Source organism: Coregonus lavaretus, assembly GCF_964263955.1.
Source record: "Coregonus lavaretus genome assembly, chromosome: 36".
NCBI lineage: Eukaryota > Metazoa > Chordata > Actinopteri > Salmoniformes > Salmonidae > Coregonus > Coregonus lavaretus.
In genome coordinates this window covers 7,488,038-7,510,164 of record NC_140023.1, presented here as the reverse complement: position 1 = coordinate 7,510,164, position 22,127 = coordinate 7,488,038, and the positions used below count along the sequence as shown (strand labels likewise).

At 43.2% G+C, this 22,127-nt stretch overlaps 1 protein-coding gene across 1 annotated transcript; it reads right to left on the bottom strand.

Moving 5' to 3' along the window:
- Positions 1–1,912: 1,912 nt before the first annotated feature.
- LOC311110971 (coiled-coil domain-containing protein 6-like) lies at positions 1,913–21,702 on the bottom strand. The gene is made up of 9 exons (XM_084153628.1): positions 21,411–21,702; positions 20,230–20,379; positions 18,707–18,835; positions 16,012–16,115; positions 15,620–15,780; positions 13,602–13,758; positions 13,247–13,347; positions 6,643–6,743; positions 1,913–2,898 (listed from the first exon to the last, which is right to left on the bottom strand). Exons 1-9 carry the CDS (start codon positions 21,663–21,665, stop codon positions 2,725–2,727), a joined length of 1,332 nt encoding a protein of 443 aa, XP_084009754.1. The 5' UTR covers positions 21,666–21,702; the 3' UTR covers positions 1,913–2,724.
- Positions 21,703–22,127: the final 425 nt, after the last annotated feature.

The following is a 22,127-nucleotide window of genomic DNA, read 5'->3' as shown; positions in this document are numbered from 1 at the left end:
AGGATCAAGTTCCCACCCAGTCCTTGGGGTTATTGCAATCATATTAAAGTTTATCACAGTAATCTCCCTGGAGAGTGGAGTCATGAAAAGCCGCTTTGCCCACTGGCTTGAACCAGTCCAAACCAGGTAGACTTGACGTTTGGGTGTGGGCGCACAGCCAGGGGGCGAGAGGCGAGCTATTGAGAGAGCTGCTTGAAATGAAATATTTTTGAAGCTAGATTAACCTCTAGTTTAGGGTGAGGTGTTACAGGAGAAGGCGGGGCAAGGCTATTTATCTAATATCACACACACAGCGGCTAAAAGGGAGAGGGGATTACTGAACAGTCTGTGAAGTGGTTCTGGTATTGGGAATAACATAGTTCCTCGCCAGAATGGGATAGCGTTTGACTGAAGCCAGTGTATGATTGAATTGCCCATTGTCCTCCGCTTTTGCTGTGCCACCAAGAAAACACTGGAATGTTGGAAGTGAGTGTCTGTTTTCAGGACTCTTCGATGTGGCACCTATCAGGGAAATCAAAGGCTGAGACATTAAACATTACAAACACATTCTCCTCAAATTAACACTGACACACAGCACATTCACACCTTTGGAAATATAATTTCCAGTCAATTACTTTATTAGTGCCAGAGGTTCATTTTACGTAACAGAAGTTCAGCTCAGGGTTATGCAAGAGGGACTGGAACACATCATTTTACAGAACAGTGCATGCTTCAGATAAGCAACGGTTATGTGTATTCAATGCTGGTATTAAAATCTCAAATCTGCCAGAATGAGGGATATATACTGAGTGTACAAAACATTAGGAACACCTCTTTCCATGACAGACTGACCAGGTGAATCCAGCTATGATCCCTTACGGATGTTACTTTTTAAATCCACTTCAATCAGTGTAGATGAAGGGGAGGAGACAGGTTAAAGAAGTATTTTTAAGCCTTGAGACATAGCTTGTATACAGTATGTGTGCCATTCAGAGGGTGAACGGGGAAGACAAAATAATGAAGTGCCTTTGAACGGGGTATGGTAGTAGGTGCTAGGCGTATCGGTTTGTGTCAAGAACTGCTGCTGGGTTTTTCACGCTCAACAGTTTCCTGTGTGTATCAAGAATGGTCCACCACCCAAAGGACATCCAGCCAACTTGACACAACTGTGGGAAACATTGGAGTCAACAGGGGCCATCATCCCTGTGGAACACTTTTGACACCTTGTAGAGTCCATGCCCCAATGAATCGAGGCTGTTCTGAGGGAAAAAGGGAGGTGTGCGACTCAATATTAGGAAGATGTCCTTAATGTTTTCTACACTGTGTACAGGTAACTGCCAAAATAAAGGAAACACCAACATAACGTGTGTTAATAGGGCGTTGGGCCACCACGAGCCAGAACAGCTTCAATGGGTCTGGAACTCTACTGGAGGGATGCGACACCATTCTTCCACAAGAAATTCCATAGTTTGGTCTTTTGTTGATGGTGGTGGAAAACGCCGTCTCAGGCACCACTCCGGAATCTCCCTAGAAGTGTTCAATTGGGTTGAAATCTAGTGACTGAGACGGCCATGGCATATGGTTTACATCGTTTTCATTCTCATCAAACCATCCAGTGACCACTCGTGCCCTGTGGATGGAGGCATTTACATCCTATGGGGGCATAGCCATGGTAGCCAAAATAATGGCCTACCCAGCATTTTTATACATGACCCTAAGCATGATAGGATGTTAATTGCTTAATTAATTCAGGAACCACACCTGTGTTGAAGCACGTGCTTTCAACATTCCTCATTTACTCAAGCGTTTCCATTATTTTGGCAGTTACCTGTATACACAACAACCTCCAGTAAAACTGAAAACATGACCAACAGTCAAGAGATGCCACATATTGCAAAAAACGAAGTGCAAAACAAACACACTCAAATCAGAATAATCTTCAAGAGCTTTTAATCATACATAGAAATGTAGTTCAACAGTACCATTCATTTAGAATGTTATAGCAGTATACTTAGTGTAAAGAGCATTATGTTTTTTTCTGATGAGGAATATCCATATGGATGATAGAAGCTTTTAGAACTACACGAGAGCGAGAGAGAAACAAGTACATGACTACATATATTGTAACACCTCAGACTACATTTTAACACCTCAAAAGGCAACATTTATCTGTGGTTTCTGTACCAGTGTCCATCTTCCTTGTTGTGTCTTTTTTTGACGAGCAGTGTGGCATTAAAATTCTTTCAGTAAAAAACAAAAAAACATTTGCGCTAGCTCCTGCTGATAATCAATGCCCTATATCTGGGTAACTCCTAAAGTTTAGCTTTCTTTTACAACACATCTTACTGACTTAAGTGATTCTTACTGGGATGCAACTGCTTAAATTGCTTTTAAACAAGGGGGTGGGGGGTGCACATTACTGCAGTTGAAATGTGGTATTGTAGACATGGAAGGGATCCAACACACCCTTCCCACAAACACCACTACAGACGTTGTTACCATACGTGTTGGTCATCAGCGCCACAATAACAATTCCAATCGGCGAAAGTTCTAAGCAAAAAACAAATGTACAAGACAAGGTGAACAGATATGGGCCTACATATCCCAGAAGCGCTGTTAAAGTCAGTCAATTCCTCATAGAACGTCCTGTGTTGCTTCAGGTCCTCTGCCAGCTCATAGAAACTTGCTCTGTGGGGTTTCAACTCCCTCGTTGTCGAAGTAGCGTAGCATGTAATAGCACACATGTTAAGGCTGGGAGGGGGGATGTGCCGCATGCTGCGACATAGCTGCCGGAGAAGACATGGACTGGACCATCGGCTGGGCCGGCGGAGGGAGCGCCCCTGAGTGCGTGTTGGGGGAGGGCGGTGGTGTCGGACGTTTGAATTTGTCGGGGCTGTTGCTTCTTCTCGGGGAGGGCCTCTGTTTCAAAGAAAAGAGGCAAGACAGATGGAGATGAGAAACATTCTCAGTTAAAGTCAATTCTCATTCAAAATAACATTTACATCATTTAGCAGACGCTCTGATCCAGAGTGATTTACAAATTATGATAGCCAGTGGGACAACCACTTTTCTTTTTTCTTTTTTTATGGGGGGGGGGTGGGGTAGGGGGGTAGAAGGATTACGTTACACTATTCCAGGTATTCCTTAAAGAGGTAGGGTTTCAAGTGTCTCCGGAAGGTGGTCAGTGACTCCGCTGTCCTGGCGTCGTGGGGGAGCTTATTCCACCATTGGGGTGCCAGAGCAGCGAAGAGCTTTGACTGGGCTGAGCGGGAACTGTGCTTCCGTAGAGGTAGGGGAGCTAGCAGGCCAGAGGTGGATTAACGTAGTGCCCTCGTTTGGGTGTAGGGTCTGATCAGAGCCTGAAGGTAAGGAGGTGCCGTTCCCCTCACAGCTCCGTAGGCAAGCATAACCCCTTCTCAAAAGCTTGTACCATAAAACTTCAATTAAAACAGTCTCAAATAGCAGCCTGTCCTTTTTAATAGCTGGGCAACTGCACACAATACAGCAAATAAAAACATGTTTCAAATATACGCTGGCTCTAAATGAATTGTTAACGAGGTTACCATTAATTATTTATGAGGTTTGATTTGTTACATTAAATAATGACTCGAAAAAAATGGCAATCAGTTTTTAATCGCCAGTAAGAAAACTGCTAGAGAATGGCTAGCTAACTTGCAAGCACAAAAACAGTCAATAACTTCGGGAGTACAGACCCCCAGAAATCGGCTGATCTCCCTCTAGAGGCTTAAGTAAGAACTGCCAAAAATGCAGTCAAAGAGAAGAATAATTATTCTGTCAAGGAAAAGTTTTTGTAATTTTTAAACAATGTTTTACAGAGGCATACTAAGACAAAAGAAACGTGACAGTGTGCAATTGATAACAGTGCAGGAATGGATTTGTATTGATTTTTTTATGCTGGAAGTGAATGATGGAATTAAACAATTAACTTTGCAAATGAGCAAAAGCTGTATGTGTTAAGGAAATAGCAGCCCGTCTCTAATAAGCACCTGCTGTGTACAGCGATTTAAAGCAAATAAACTCCCAGCCTATTAATTGAAGTTTTACGGTATTTGAAATCGAACACCATCAAATACTTTTCCGTAAACAGTGACCCTCTTGTGTGAGCATTGGCGAGTCATAAACAAACACTAGGCGCTGGTGAATAGACTCAGGCTTTGATGAGTGTCCGGGTGGCTGGCCTGAAGCTCCCTGTCACCACCACTTAGTGCTGATGAGCTCTAGGGTCTCTGTAATGATGGCTGCCACCCAGAACCCAACACACTTCAGAGGCACACGCTGACATGCTCATCTCTGGAGCACTCAGTGTTACCATGGAAACACTCAGAAAAAAGAAATAGAATGCTTGTAACTTTTCCTATGGGCGATCGCAAGTAAACCGAAAACTAATTTCAGCTGGAGAAAAAAAATAAGCAGAGTGTTCAGTTCACACAGACTAATCTCTCTGAGCCCCTGACCGAGCTGAAACTGGTTTCAACACTTGGGTGTTCCTGGTACCTGATGAGAGGAGGGTGAACTCCTGTGACTTCTCCCAGCAGCCAGTCAGACACAGGGAAACAATGTTACTTAACCTGTCTCCATAACCACAGGGAATGGCTTCACTCTACAGAGACAATGTTGACATTGAGCAGGGAGGCGTCAGCAGCAGAAAGTCACTGATGTAATCACAATATGTTCTACTCAGTACTCCGACCATTTGTATATTTTAGTGTCCATTTGCAATGAATAATCCATATTGCTCTAGCCTGCTCCCAGGTCTGTCTGTGCAGTAATGGAACAGATGATGGGACACAGTGACCAGGATAGGAAGGGGTAACAGGAAGGTGAGAGGGAATGGAATGTCCTAAAGCCTGTGGTAATGAGAGCGGTTGAACGGCAGACACAAACAGGTCCTTCTGGCACTGGGAGAGGACCTGCTGAGTTTAACACAGGCACTGGAAGGACACTTAAAGACAGGCAGGGAGGTCCCACAAGATTGTTACCAATGGTGTGAGAAAAGGTAAAGTGTGGGTCCCATGTTTCATGAGCTGAAATAAAAGATACCAGAAATGTTCCATAAACATATTTTGTGCACAAATTTGTTTACATCCCTGTTAGTGAGCATTTCTCCTTTGCCAAGATAATCCATCCACCTGACAGGTGTGGCATATCAAGAAGCTGATTAAACAGCATGATCATTACAACTGCAGACCACGTGTATGGCGTTATGTGGGCGAGCGGTTTGCTGATGCCAACGTTGTGAACAGAGTGCCCCATGGAGGCGGTGGGGTTATGGCATGGGCAGGCATAAGCTACGGACAACGAACACAATTGCATTTTATCGATGGCAATTTTAATGCACAAAAAAACCTTGTGATCCTGAGGTCCATTGTGAGGCCCATTTTCTTAAAGGTATCTGTGACCAACAGATGCATATCTGTATTCCCAGTCATGTGAAATCCATTGATTAGGGCCTAATGAATTTATTTCAATTGACTGATTTCCTCATATGAACCGTAACTCAGTAAAATCAATGAAATTGTTGCGTTTATATTTTTGTTCAGTATAAATCAAGAGCATTCTACAGCCTTATCAATGGACTTGAGAGCGTCTACATTATTCATCATAGGAGTATTAAATAGGTTTATCAATACAAGCACAAGGATGCTAGTTGGACAAAATTGTATGGGAACACACGCCATACAAAAGTGCTGACTCTGCCCGACTCCTGGCTCTTGTTTATCGATTAGACCTCATTTGATTCATTTAGTCATAGGTGGAATACCATACAGGCTAGTTATGTCAAATGACTGACACAGGAGCAAACAAATGACAATGTGATCCAGATCAGACACATGAACACACCATAAAGATTAATGGGACACATACTCCCAGCCCTCCTCCATGGTGTTGGTAGGAGATCAACTACCGCTACATCTCCGCACAGTTCAATGTACACTCCGATGATATCCACAGTCGGGGCATTTTGGGTTAGTGCCATCTGATAATGACGTCTGCGCCATTTTGGAGGACAACTGGTACCCCTCCATCTACATTTCAACCCCATTTATTTTCTTGGTGGTGTCATGGTGGTAAAATCCATGAGAAATAATCTATGATACTGAAGTTTCATGTATCCTGAGGCACCAAATAACCAGCAGTAGTGCTCACATTCCTGATCATTTCAGAAGGTGCAATTGATGCCTCAAAGCTAATTCCGAACACCCTAACCAAACACTAGGTCTATTCACTACAGAACACCCTTACTGGTCTGCTACACTAGACGCGTAACTTGCCGATCGTGAGACGCTCCTATTAATTTCAATGAAACTTAAGGCATTAGCATACTGGTGCCGCAAGAGGCTTGCCCTGCTCAGCGTGAAAATTACAATCTGGTTCTATTTTCAAGATTTCAACGAGCAGCTCACAACCAAGAACAATAGGATGGCTCACACTCTGCTGCGCTGCCCAAAAGTTACTCTTCCAGTGTAGCAGGTAAAAAAAAAAAAAAACTTGTGCTTTAGCGATGCCCCAGTGTAGTGCCCATGTTAGGGGTTAGATTAAAATCTCATAAGACATTTAATTAGCACTATTAAGCGCACTGTGAATTAAACCAAACTGGTTCAGATGCCCATTGGTGGTCTGATTGGAGCGGAGCAGACTTACTCCCACGCCGTGCAGGGCTGGGGCGTTGAAGTGAGCGATGGCGGCTCTGGACAGGGTGGCTGGGGGAGTGAACCCAACTGTGTGACTGCCGTATGACAGACCTGGAGGAGAGGAGAAAACGTTATTTAGTTTACAATGTGTTTTATGTTTATGAATTCCATGTATTTTCTGTTCAATGTCAAAAGCAAATGGTATGAATGTGAGTAAAGTAAGGTTGAGGCTCTATGTGACTGGGGAACATCATAAACTTAAGGATTACAAAAAGGCTGGTTGGGACATGTCGACCATGTTGCAGCATGGCCATTTCAATCAATACATTTCATGGGACATTTGGGGCTGCTGCACTCACCAGGTTTCCACACCTGGCACTATATGAACACTACTAAATTGGGTGCATGCCACAGCGACCCCCCAGCCAGCTACTTTGTTTCAGCATGAAGCAGATTTGTGTGTGTGTGTGTGTGTGTGGTGCGCTGTGACGGAGCACTAACTGTCTGATGAGTAACGTTCTGATACTCTAGTGACTCATATAATAGACAAATAAATATTGTTTATCCATCATAAAGCTGTGATTGAGAATAGCCTATGCTATAGAGTATAGACTTTCATTCTTGTTGTTTTTGAAAGCCACAACTTTAGGACAATACCTTTATGCTAGAATATTTTGGAAATAAGCTACTGTTCATAACTTTAACTTGTATTAAAGCTTTTATGATAGGCCAATAGGAGGAAATAGGATAGGTTATTGGCCATTTGGTTTTCAATCTCACTTGGAGGGATTTTACAGGCTGGATCATTTCTTTCTTAATAAGCTTAAACTTGATTAAACGTGTCATTAGATTGATATTGTTTATTCTCTCTCATTATTTTAAGCCTGACTATCTTAAGTTTTTAGGCTAATCAAATAACTGAGATGGAACTCCATAATATTCATTATGTGATCGGCAGAAAGCCATGCATAAAACGATGAGGCATAGCCTTCCGTCATATTTATATAATCTATCGAATGGAGAAAAGGGAATACAGGCTACGTTTCTTGTTAACCGCTAAACACAAGATAGTTAAGGAGTGTCCGTTATAATACAGCTTCAAGCCCCTGCTGTGCGCTGCCCTCCATGTGAGACTGTTCTTTACTGCGGGGCACCAGTCAAGTTTAAGTAGGCTAAACCATCATCTGTTACATCACGATTTAGTCACCATCGACGATGGCTGTCAACCATCATCAATAGACGATGCTATCATAATATCGCCCAACCCTAATGGACAGTGTTTAGGGCCTGGGCAAAATGTTAATCTGCCTCGGGGCAACTGCTATGATGTTCCTTTATTTGCTCCGCCAATCTAAATTCACCAAATGTTGGTCAATATGTATCATGTACCCAGTGCTCGTTTGGAATGTGCCATTCTGCCTGGCATGTCCATTAGTTTGGGTAGTGTGTGTGTTTAAGGGGGGTGGTTAGAAATACTGAACCTTACTGATTTCAGTTGAAGGGAGAATGACCACTCCATCATCCTGACAATGTTTATGAGGTTACTGCTTATGTGCGAGGCATGAGTCTCAAGCATAATGTCGAGACCAGAATAAGGGGAGGGGTGTGTCCGGAGCGTCTGCTAAATGACGTAAATGTAAATTGTGTGTGTGGTGTGTGTGCTATAGGCATGTCTCGCTCCACTATTGCGCAATGACTACCGCCAATTCGTGCGCACTATTTCTTTTATTGTGTCAATGCCCCGTGAAATACACTGCTCAAAAAAATAAAGGGAACACTAGATCTGAATGAATGAAATAATCTTATTAAATACTTTTTTCTTTACATAGTTGAATGTGCTGACAACAAAATCACACAAAAATTATCAATGGAAATCAAATTTATCAACCCATGGAGGTCTGGATTTGGAGTCACCCTCAACATTAAAAGTGGAAAACCACACTACAGGCTGATCCAACTTTGATGTCATGTCCTTAAAACAAGTCAAAATGAGGCTCAGTAGTGTGTGTGGCCTCCACGTGCCTGTATGACCTCCCTACAACGCCTGGGCATGCTCCTGATGAGGTGGCGGATGGTCTCCTGAGGGATCTCCTCCCAGACCTGGACTAAAGCATCCGCCAACTCCTGGACAGTCTGTGGTGCAACGTGGCGTTGGTGGATGGAGCGAGACATGATGTCCCAGATGTGCTCAATTGGATTCAGGTCTGGGGAACGGGCGGGCCAGTCCATAGCATCAATGCCTTCCTCTTGCAGGAACTGCTGACACACTCCAGCCACATGAGGTCTAGCATTGTCTTGCATTAGGAGGAACCCAGGGCCAACCGCACAAGCATATGGTCTCACAAAAGGGTCTGAGGATCTCATCTCGGTACCTAATGGCAGTCAGGCTACCTCTGGCGAGCACATGGAGGGCTGTGCGGCCCCCCAAAGAAATGCCACCCCACACCATGACTGACCCACCGCCAAACCGGTCATGCTGGAGGATGTTGCAGGCAGCAGAACGTTCTCCACGGCGTCTCCAGACTCTGTCACGTGCTCAGTGTGAACCTGCTTTCATCTGTGAAGCGCACAGGGCGCCAGTGGCGAATTTGCCAATCTTGGTGTTCTCTGGCAAATGCCAAACGTCCTGCACGGTGTTGGGCTGTAAGCACAACCCCCACCTGTGGACGTCAGGCCCTCATACCACCCTCATGGAGTCTGTTTCTGACCGTTTGAGCAGACACATGCATATTTGTGGCCTGCTGGAGGTCATTTTGCAGGGCTCTGGCAGTGCTCCTCCTACTCCTCCTTGCACAAAGGCGGAGGTAGCGGTCCTGCTGCTGGGTTGTTGCCCTCCTACGGCCTCCTCCACGTCTCCTGATGTACTGGCCTGTCTCTTGGTAGCGCCTCCATGCTCTGGACACTACGCTGACAGACACAGCAAACCTTCTTGCCACAGCTCGCATTGATGTGCCATCCTGGATGAGCTGCACTACCTGAGCCACTTGTGTGGGTTGTAGACTCCGTCTCATGCTACCACTAGAGTGAAAGCACCGCCAGCATTCAAAAGTGACCAAAACATCAGCCAGGAAGCATAGGAACTGAGAAGTGGTCTGTGGTCACCACCTGCAAAACCAGTCCTTTATTGGGGGTGTCTTGCTAATTGCCTATAATTTCCACCTGTTGTCTATTCCATTTGCACAACAGCATGTGAAATTTATTGTCAATCAGTGTTGCTTCCTAAGTGGACAGTTTGATTTCACAGAAGTGTGATTGACTTGGAGTTACATTGTGTTGTTTAAGTGTTCCCTTAATTTTTTTGAGCAGTGTATATGTATATTCATCAGTGAAGTTACTGTTAATGCCAACATATTCCCCCATTAATTTAGAATGTTTGGCTACAGATTTTTAATTTTTTTTTATAATTCATTAAATATAATATACATTCATACCATTCTCCAAGTCGAAACATTGTTTGGAGAGCTCACAAACTGCGCAACACTTGTGATAAATAACTTTTGGTTGATTTAATTGCATTTACCAGTTTACTGTACATTTCCTCCTCATCTTTGTTTGCAGAGAATGTGTCCGGTTTCTCCGTCATGTTTAATGTGTGAACGCGCGCGCTTTAGCGTGCATAGATATACCTGGCCTTCGCGCCAAGAATAGGTGTGGCCAAATGTACACTGAACAAAAATATAAAAACTCAACATGCAACAATTTCTAAGATTTTACTGAGTTACAGTTTATATAAGGAAATCAGTCAATTGAAATAAATTCATTATAAATTCGCCTCATGCAGCTCGACACATCTTCGCATAGAGTGGATCAGGCTGTTGATTGTGGCCTGTGGAATGTTGTACCACTCCTCTTCAATGGCTGTGTGAAGCTGCTGGATAATGGCGAGAAATGGAACAGATGCCACACACACTGTCTTGCCATCTGCCCTGTACAGTTGAAACCGGGATTAATCCGTGAAGAGCACACTTCTCCAGCGTGCCAGAGGCCATCGAAGGCGAGCATTTGCCCACTGAAGTCGGTTACGACGCCGAACTGCAGTCAGGTCAAGACCCTGGTGAGGACGACGAGCACGCAGATGAGCTTCCCTAGAGGGTTTCTGACAGTTTGTTTAGAAATTATTTGGTTGGGCAAACCCACAGTTTCATCAGCTGTCCGGAGTGGCTGGTCTCAAGACAATCCCGCAGGTGAAGAAGCCGGATGTGGTCCTGGGCTGGCGTGGTTACACATGGTCTGCGGTTGTGAGGCCGGTTGGATGTACTGCCAAATTCACTAAAACGAAGTTGAAGGCGGCTTATGGTATAGAAATTAACTTTAAATTATCTGGCAACAGCTCTGGTGGACATTCCTGGAGTCAGCATGCCAATTGCACGATCCCTCAAAACCTCAGACATCTGTGGCATTGTGTTGTGTGACAAAACTGCACATTTTAGAGTGGCCTTTATGAATGTAAAACGCGGTCCCGGCGATCCGCTATAGGGCCAGACGTTTTGACCTGGTTGGGCTAGAAGCAAGACGTTCTCTCTGTAGTAATGTTGCAACCATGACGTTAACGAACCTGTACTCACTTGTTTCTCTAGGGCACTCGGAAACAAAGGTACATCGAAGCCTCATCATTACAACAATTATTATCTTGGAGATTTTTTTCAGTCACAAAGTGCTCCCAAAATAAAAAACCCTGTGGCACAGTACTGGTCTATTTACTTTGGAGCATGCTTGGCTATCGAATGACCGATGGATAAATGGTAGCCTAATATTTGTTGTGTAGTGGGAATAAACCAGTCATGTCAGAAAATATGATTATTCAGGCCCATATAATAAAAGTCAAAGAAACATTAGGCTAAATGCTGCAATGAGATCTCCTTACCAAAGGCAAATGCATCTACGTTTTGTTTTTATTAGCCTACCATTATCATAATTCCTGTGTGTCAAATGCCGACCTCCATTTACCCAAAAGAACAATGTTTGCTTGTAATACAATTCAACCACTAGAACAGGGATCATCAACTAGATTCAGCCGCGGGCTGATTTTTTTCTTGAGGGGATGGTTGGGGCCGGAATATAATTACATTTCGTAGACCGCAAATTGACCACAAGAAGCCCAAACTGATATAGTATTTGAGTTAAACCTAATTTCAACCCTTGCTTACATTTGTATAAATGTGTCGCTCTATATTATGCGTGGGAATACTTAGGAACAGATTTCCAAAGTTAAAATCACTTGGAGACGATTTCGTGGTGTTGTCACAGTCTTATGTCCAACAATGAAAATGCTCAGAAAACTTAGGGGGCCAAATGGAAACAAATTCGCCCCGCAGGCCACCAGTTGGGGAACTCAACATATGGTCTGAGATTTGCCTAGAGATAAGCACACGTTCCTGTGAAGTTCAAATTTGATAAATATCAACCTTTGCTGGAAAAGTGGCACATAAGGTTGAGTCAGCCCATGCTAACACTAGCTCATAATGTTTCCAGCTGCCTGGCACTGCAGACTGTCATAGCTAAACAGAAACAAATGCCCAGGATGGACTCTTATCAAACCATATTACCCTCTTTTTGGTAATTCCTGGGAACATCCTTATTCTTACTGCTCTTGAGCAGCTTTAATGTAAAATGTTGCTCTTTGGGGAAAGGGAGATCCACTAGAATCGGGATGTGATTTGTCTCAGAGTGTTGTTATGTAATAGGGGTGCTAAAAGGTGGAATCCTCAGAGGCGGCTGCAGTTACTGCCTGTGATTACTGTAACCTTTCTGTCAGTTAATATCATGAAGTACCACAATGTCAATACTGCAAAAAACATTCTCTGCTAAGATGTTTTGAAGACTGGCATGCCTTGCAGCCCACTGGAACTTGAGCTCCATAGTCTTAATTCTACACCTGAAAACATTTACTGGACTAAAAAACATCAACGTTAGCTACAAATCTGATTTCCTTCAACTCCATCTGATCTGGTAACATAAACCACGGTTGCTAAGGAGGTGCGATGTATACGGAGCCTGGGTGTTGCAGGTAGGGCTGGGCGATATATTGTGTATGGATTTTTACAATACCGTCTATAACTATGTTTCGATACAATGCTAAATGAAAGGATGTCACCCAAACAAACGTACTCCTTCAATTGGTATTAACATTAGAAACTGTCAAGAACTTTAAGCAGTCTGACATTTTCAGGGAAAATAATGTGGTTAGGGATTAGGGATATAAATAGGATTTAATTTCAAGGGATAACCCATGCATAGCCTAAATCTGTTTACAATTGAATTTAAGAATAGATTTCATATTTTGATAGACCTGTTGACCTGACGTTCAACAGAAGCAACTATCTTGTAACCAAGACAGGACTTGTACCAAGGGGACCTTAAATTCACCCAATTATCAGTAAGGATCTATCAACCTGGAACAGAGAGTTCCTGAGACACAGCTAGATACAATGTTCCTTAATGATTAACGGAATACACCTTTTCATATTACAATACATTATACAGAGTCAAAGGTGCTCTTTATGGATATGGACCTTTCTCTTCCTTCACCCAGTGACATAGATATTCATAAAACAGGGTGTAGTGGGTATGAGGTGTTGGAAGTGGGCCATGGACTTCCTGTAACTGTACCCTACCAGGTGATATGGGTCGGCTGGAGCTGGGGGAAGGAGTGTATGGGATGGGACTGGACACCGTCCGTGCTCGCAGGCCTTGAGCTGACATCTCATTGAAGTACCTGAGAGGGGAAAATAACATAGTTTAGACAATTAACTTCTGTCTCTAAATATCACTCCCAAAACCATTGAGCAATGATTTGCTGTCTGAAACAGAAAGTACTAGATTGGAGTGACATTGAGGAAGTGAGAATGTGGGGTGGGGTTGTTTATTGGATGGTTGGTTATGCATGGCTGACAGTGGAGTAGAGATTAAACATTGGTTGGAGATTGAGAAGTTGGAACAGTGTTTTGTGGGTTGTTGTTTCATGTCTACCTCTCGTCATCCATCTCCAGACTGGACTCGCTCTCAGACAGCTGTCTACACAGGGCTTCGCGGCGCTCCATCTCTCTCTGCAGCTTCCTCTGCAGACGGATGTTCTCCTCACGCATGTGCCGCTCCTCCTCAATGTACTGGGCCCGCTTCTCTGTGTCTGGGACGGGACGGACAAATAAAGTTTAATCAAAAACCAATTCACCATCATTAAACAGCAATGAGTCATTACAAAACAATGTATTTTTCTGAGAGCAAAGATGCAACAGTATTTTCCAAAAGTACTCGTCTATGATACACACCTCTTCAATAGTTGCTTTAGCCCTTTGGTGTATTGTAATGCTCTTTATTGCTGTAGTACAGCAGCTATTGCACCTAAATATAATAGGTAAAGTCTGGTCTCTAATAAGAGGTTCATTTGGTATTTAAGTCCATGACTTCATCAGCTTGTTAGTATTTTGGTCCAAGAGCATAGAACAGAATAGATTGATATGACAGCTCCCTCTAGTGGCCAAATATATAAACAGGGATCATCCTTCTGCTGAACTCATCTGCCTAGGCCAGTGTTCCCCAACTCCAGCCCTCCAGTACACCCTACAGCACACATTTGTTGTTGTTGCCCCGGACAAACTCACCTGAATCAACTAATTGAGGTCTTGATGATTAGTTGACAAGTTGAATCAGGTGCGTTTGCCCAGGGCTACAACAAAAATGTGTACTGTTGAGCATCCTCGAGAACTGGAGTTGGGAAACACTGCCCTAAGCCAGGGGTATGCAACTAGATTCAGTTGCGGGTCGATATTTGTTGGAGCGGATGGTCAGGGGGCCGGATCACAATTATAATAATTTGTACAAGGAAAATGTACCACAACTAAGCCCAGCAATAGGAGGGGGGAGGGGCAAAAAAAAGAATCACTTGCTGGCCAGTTTTGGCCTGTTGCCGACCCCTGCCCTCGGCCAACAGGTTGCCTCCCATAATGTAAACAATGTTCCATGCCGCTGCCCTAGGTCTAGGATTTCCGAGACTGGCTGAATTGGACCGGTCAACTACTAAGACAGAGTTAGGTTTCACTGAGAAAGTTAAATTGAGGTTAAGGATATTTGGGAAGAAATGACAGATCTGCGCAGAGATAATATTGAGTGATTGAAAAAGAGCTTGGTTGTGGTCTACTTGGAACCTGCTGTGGGAAACGCGAGTGTGTGTTTGTTCTGAGGGGGAAACTGTGCGTGTCCACATCTGTTTGAGTGATAATATTACCATCGTTCCCAAATTGAACATGCATCTGTAAAAAGAGGAGTACTCTACCGTGACCTACTACCACTGTTGTTCTAAGATCAAGTGGTACGGCAACTCCACCGCCAACTCCATCACTAAGATGCGGGCAGTTCAGCATCATGTCAAAAACTGGAAGACTGGCCAATAGTTTCTACCCTCAGACCATCAGGCTGCTGAATAGCCACCAGTAGCTGCTCCCCTGCTACTCCCACTATGGACATTTTCCCCCCACCCAACAGACTTTTACTCTGCCCCCACCCCAACGACATTCATCACTGTTGCAGGTGTTAATATAGATTTTATTATACCTTTTTTTTTTTTTTTTTTTCACTTGGTCCCCACACCCCCTCAATGGTCATGCTGCTCCCCCTATGGTCATTCCCCCCCACCCCCTCAAGTCTTTACTTGTTATGTATTTAGTGCCATTTCTATTGTCATTTTTTATTACCATTTTCATTATTTTATTTAACTTAGACTTGCATGTTGGAGCCTAAGATTTTTACTGTACCCTGCAATCACACCTGCAACCCTGTACATGTGACTATTAAACACTGAATCTGAACAAAACACATAAGTTCCGCAAATAACTGACTGTAAATCTACAGCAAAACCATAGGAAAGCCTTCTTCAGCACCAAATATTTTCAGAAATGTGGCAAAGTCTACTTTATCTAGTTTTATGGGTTCTACGTAACCAGGTCACGTCATGATGAATTCACTGTTGACCATTGGCCTTTGAAACTCACGCTGCAGCTCGGTGGTGCGGAGGCTCTTCTTCAGCCTCTCCACCTCGTTCTTCAGGAAGCGGATATGCCGCATCATGTTCTCCGGAGAGTCAATCTCCATGGAAACATCCCTGGGGGAGGGAGGAGCAGACACAGGCTGGTCCAACTTCTCCTGGAGGATTCTGTCAAAGACAAGTGAGCTCCAATTAATCAACACTGGGTAAAGTCAACAGATAACCATTGTATATGTTATTCCTACTGTCCTAATAAAGAGAATCACTAGAGAGCATACAACAGTGTGAAGGTTAATTTGGTTTACTTTCAACTGTTCACAGAATCCAGCACCTTGGTTTCTTTAGATCTGCACATACTACTCCTAAGGAATATATGGTTAATACAGAATAAAAGCCTACCTTTTCTCTGCCTCCAATTTGTCCATGCGCTTCCACAGTCTATTGACAAGAGCCTCTTGTTCTTGCTCTAATGTGTTTTCGAGGTCAATCTTCTCACGCCTTAGCTGGAAAGGAAGGGAACACATCAAAGAGATATTCAGCTTGAGAACGTCTTATCTTAAACAAAGAAATGCGCACCCACACACACAAAATTCTACACTCCCATCATGGTAATGCACCTGCTCTTAAGTGGCAGTGCCGACATGATGTCCTCAGAAGAGACTCAGCTGCACCAAGACAATGGCTGTGTCTGAAATCTGTCTTGCCTACCACTTACTAAAACGGCATACTGTGTACTAATTGTACTACATACTATTTAGAACATACTGTTTAGTAAAATCGAATGCAGTAAGGAAAAAAATAACATACTAAGCTCATCCATACTGAGAATGCGTCATCTAATGTGCAATTACGTTGATTCCCACCATTTGGTAATTTTGGTACAGCGCTTCACCATAACGGATTAACAGCTGTTGTCAAAAACGATTATCTTCTACTATACTGAACAAAAATATAAATGCAACATGTAAAGTGTTGGTCCCATGTTTCATGAGCCGAGATCAAATGTTCCATGGGCACAAAAATCGTATTTCTCTCAAAAATGTGTTTACAACTCTGTTAGTGAGCATTTCTCCTTTGCCAAGAGAATCCATCCACCTGACAGGTTTGGCATATCAAGAAGCTTATTAAACAGCATGATCATTACACAGGTGCACCTTGTGCTGGGGACAATAAAAGGCCACTCTAAAATGTGCAGTTTTGTCACACAACACAATGCCACAGATGTCTCAAGTTTTCAGGGAGCGGGCAATTGGCATGCTGACTGCAGGAATGTCCACCAGAGCTGTTGCCAGAATTGAATGTTCATTTCTCTACCATAAGCCGCCTCCAACTTTGTTTTAGAGAATTTGGCAGTATGTCCAACCGGCCTCACAACTGCAGACCGTGCACGTGTAACCACGCCAGCCCAGGACCGCCACATCCAGCTTCTTCACCTGCAGGATCGTCTGAGACCATTCACCCGGACAGCTGATGAAACTGGAGTATTTCTGTCTGTAATAAAGCCCTTTTGTGGGGAAAAACATACCGGTATTCCGATTGCCTCGGCCTGGCTCCCAAGGCCTACCCATAGCTGCGCCCCTGCCCAGTCATGTGAAATCCATAGATTATGGCCTAATAAACTTATTTAAACTGACTGATTTCTTTATATGAACTGTAACTCAGTAAAATCGTTGAAATTGTTGCATGTTGCGTTTATATTTTTGTTCAGTATTGTTTCAACAGTATTGTCACTATTGAAATGCATTTTAAGTTTTTTTAAATACATGTGAATATTTGTTGCTACTTTTGAAGTAAATACTGCAATTAACTTGTGCAATACATTAGGAGATAAAAAAGATCACGTTCTTAATTTCACAAATCACAATTTTTTTATTATGAAGCTTAGCGGTAGTCCCCTGTCACGTGGTGTTTGTTTACAAGCACAAAATGACGAGACAGCCAGTCACTCACTGTTGTGCAGCACGCGTCAGGTGATCTAGTTACAGTATGGAATTCACAACTAAATGTTTTCCAGCTAGATGCCTTATATCTATTAAGTTAACTGTCTAAGATGTGCTAAATGCTCAGCAGTTGTGCATTTGGTTTGCTAATTTAGTAGGTAGCTAGCTATCTAGCTAAGTGGTTAGCTTCTTCCAAAATCAAGCTTCGCTTGGTAAACACAGAGAATCCCCTCCTGGATCAAGAGCCTTGCTGTTTAATATTTGTTTTGTGCATGCAGCAAACTGTGTAGCAATTTTGAGTTACTTATATAACTTTATGAGCTGGGATGTCTGTCCTGCAAATAGTTTAGGTCAGAGACTGTATAAAATGTTTGCAACGCGACCGTTAGCATTTAGTTAGCATTTTCTATGGGATTTCACACGTACTTGTTAGCATTGTCAAAGACTCCAGCCACCCTAGTCATAGACTGTTCTCTCTGCTACCGCACGGCAAGCGGTACCGGAGTGCCAAGTCTAGGTCCAAAAGACTTCTCAACAGCTTCTACCCCCAAGCCATAAGACTCCTGAACAGCTAATCATGGCTACCCGGACTATTTGCACTGCCCCCCCACCCCATCCTTTTTACGCTGCTGCTACTCTGTTAAGTATTTATGCATAGTCACTTTAACTCTACCCACATGTACATATTACCTCAACTACCTCAACTAGCCGGTGCCCCCGCACATTGACTCTGCAACGGTACCCCCCTGTATATATAGCCTCCCTACTGTCACTTTATTTTACTTCTGCTCTTTTTTTTCTCAACACTTTTTTTTGTTGTTGTTTTATTTTTACTTTTTTTGTTTAAAATAAATGCACTGTTGGTTAAGGGCTGTAAGTAAGCATTTCACTGTAATGTCTGCACCTGTTGTATTCGGCGCATGTGACCAATACAATTTGATTTGATTGCTAACCTTTGGATTACAGAGGCTCAGTGGGGTTTGAATAGCACCCCCTGTGTTCAGTGCCAGTATTACCAAATATCCCAGTATGGCACAAGGTCGGTATGAAGGTACGACAATATGGATACCGCCCAAACCTACTATTTAGAATGCAAGTATGGGTATTCAGACACTGCCAATGTCATTTCACATAGTTCCATTATGTCACTGTACCTGCTCCAAGGTGAGCTGCTTTGATATTGTGTCATTCTCCATTTTCTTGATCTTCTTCATCAGTTTGTTGACCTGGAACTCCTGCTCCTGCTCCAAGTGCTGTTCCAACTCAGCCTTCTCATGTTGTAACTGTGGGAGGAGAAATCAATGTGACTAATTGCATCTAATGAAAAGATTTGCGTTAAAAACACTGTGGTTACATGTTGATAGGTCTTTTTTATAGAGGTGGTAATAGGTTGGTGCTGCTTGTCTAAAATTATTGTGATCTGGAGAAGAATGTGTTGTGAAATGGCGGCGGTGCAGCTAGATATTGCCAAAAGCAACCACCTTTGACCATCTACCAATAAAAATGGTGTGGCACATAGCTTGTTAAAAAATGAGACTATTGTGTGACTAATATCTAACCAACACTGACTAATAATCAGGTCAAAATAAAACATAGGACAATTAAGAAAGAAACAGGGGGTTGAGCTATTTTAGTTGAGTGCTAGAGTCCATTTTGACAGTCTAACCTCACTACATTCACGTTCCTCTGTTCTCGGGGCACAGACCGTTATAGAAACACCACAACAGACTGGAGTTGTGCAGCCAACTTTCTCAGTGATGATCAACAGCTTCAGACCACAGCAAGTGACAACATTCTCTTAAATGAGCGTAAAAACCCTCTGGTATTTAACTGCTATGCATAACATCTTACTTACTAACAAGAGCTAAGAGTTTTGTTTGAAGATAAATGTGATTTATGAAGCCTCACAACAGTTTAGAAATGGGCAGCGTCACAGAGACCTGTGTCTGAAGGTGGATACAGGACATCTAGGGTATAGGTGGCCCACTCCTTATAGTAGTAGTAGCCTATACCACTGAAAATACTAATATTATGAACCATTTACTGTTGAAGCCTGGCGTGTAGTAGAACAGGGTTTCCAGTACAAATTCACATTAGCGTTAGTCTAGACTGGTGCAGGCCACTTACCTGAAATGCCTTTGAAGAAATGTACGGAAAAAAGTATGTCAGACAAGTCTCCATGTTTACAGAAGTGTCTCCTTACCACAGACATGACTACCACAATTACCATTTCATAGCGACACTATGGGGGGGGGGGGGGAGCGTCTGTCGACACTAAAGTATAGAAGTAGAAATAACAAGAGCCTCCAGACTGTTTGAACTTTAACAAGGGTCTGGTAAAACACGAGTGGTCCAGTGAGATTCATTGTTCTTCTTTACACATCAAACCATTAGTTAGTACTACAAAAGGTCAACAGCTCATAGTGGCCATGAGGCAACATGTGGGTCAGTTGCAAAAGAGACCAAATAGCCTAACCCAGGAATAGGAGGAGTCAGTCAAGAGTAATTTAGAGAAGCGATGAAGTCGGTTAATAAAATAACTTAAGGCAAGAACCATTACTGCTGTTATGCGCTCCACCCCAAACACAAATCCTTAGATTTTGACTCTGCGACAAATACTTGGCATAAGTCAAGTGCCCCAGAGCCAGTTCTCTTCCGGCTTCCGGCTGTCACTTACTTGCATGAGTTTTCTTGACAGTTCATTAGTGAGAAATTCCTCCTCTTTCTCATAGTTGACAGCGAGGGTCTCCTTCTCTTTCTGCAGGGCCTGGATCTTCTTGAACAGGGTGTTGCTGATGAACTCCTCCTCCTGCTCAGCCCTGGCTTGCTGCAGTCACAGAGAAAGAGGGAAACATTTACAGAAAAGATGAGTGCAGCATTCACAACAAGATGGCTCACGGAATACAACATGTCTTAATTGTGTTAAGAGATGCTTCAAAAATGTTGGAATGGTTAACAATGGCAACAACATATTAAGTGATTTGTCTTTGCCATTCTAATGTCAACCTCTACCACACTGCTCAGCTGAACTCACAGCTGTCTCTGTGCTAAAATATGTGCTAAAATATGGTATTCCTATACTTAAACATTTTTTATTGACACTGCAGTAGTATCTGTGCAAAAACAAGGAATAACATGGTGCAGGTTTGCTGCATTGAAGGTCTGTGTCAGCTGGAGAGGAAGCAGTTAGTGGGGGGCGGGGGGGACAAGGAGAAAGGAAATCAAAACCATGCCAATCATACCGATGCCTTGGACAGGCAGAGTAGGTGTTGTTGGACTAGACTAAAATATAGCTACTGTATGTCATGATTTATTATAAATTCAACAGTTGTGTCAAGCGGTAGCTGTAACGTTACAGTTAAGCACAAAAAGAACAACGGAAACACCAAGCCTCAAAGGATTCAATGAATAAAAAAAAACACTGCTAGCTAACGTTACACGTTTTCCATCTCGTAACAAGATGACATGGCTTACATTATCTAGTTAGCTAGCTAACGTTAGATACAAACGTCAACTTCTTGGTCACCACTGTTCAAATTGAACGATTGGTGTTAGCAAATGAACCAGGCATTGGCTAACTAACAACACCAAAACATAACGGGCTAGCTAACATTTAGGTTTACCAACTAGCTACGCCAGCTCTCTAAGCTAACGTTAAGTTAGCTAGCTAATGCTAGCTTCTTAACAGGCATAGCTACGTTCGTTGCCTTTATTTCGCTACTAGTTAGTTAATTAACGTTAGTTTGCTAACCTAGTTGCAAATTCGTATGTTTAACGTGCTTGTCTAGATGCATTGTTTGAATGTAGCTAATGTTAGCTAACTAGTTAGGCTAACCAACAAAAAAACAACAGACTCACAATGGTGACGCTAGCTTTACGCAGATCCCGATTCTCCTCCTGTAGCGCCTTGCACTTGAGTTTGAACGTCTCTAGCTCAATTTTAAGAACTTTGTTCTCCTGTTGTAGTGAGGCTAGTCGGTTGGTTAACTCCTCTAATCGAAACTGTGAAATGACTACTCCCGGCTTGCTCGAATTTGAGGCGGAGGATGACATCGGGGTAGCCGAGCTACTCCCTGCTCCGTCGGTGTCGCTCTCGCTTGCACTGTCCGCCATGGCTGTGTGCGACAGTGTGAAGGAGACGGCAGCTGCAGTGTTTGTAGTGCAGCAGCCTACGAACATTCCGTGTGGTGTGACCAAAGACAGAACATGGAGCAAGATGTTTCACCGGATGTATAAATCTGAAGCATCAGATTGGAATTTCCACTCCCCACCAAATATGGTGAGGAGATGAAGCCCAGTGGCCGGCAGTGCGAGTATGGAGCGAGATGGAACTGGGCGGAGTGTCTGCTGATTTTCCCATCGAACAAAAGCCCGATTTCAATACAGTTTTCTGTTCCCAAAACTAAAATATGTTACGAACAGAGTACACTACATTTTGTAGACGTGACCACTTTTTTTATTGCGTTGTTTACAAGGAGTGCAAGGGCGAATTGAGTTGCTGCACACGCGCACTTCACAGGGAAGTCGTTCCCTAACGGAAAAATGCAAATACATGGTAGAACGCACCAATAGGAT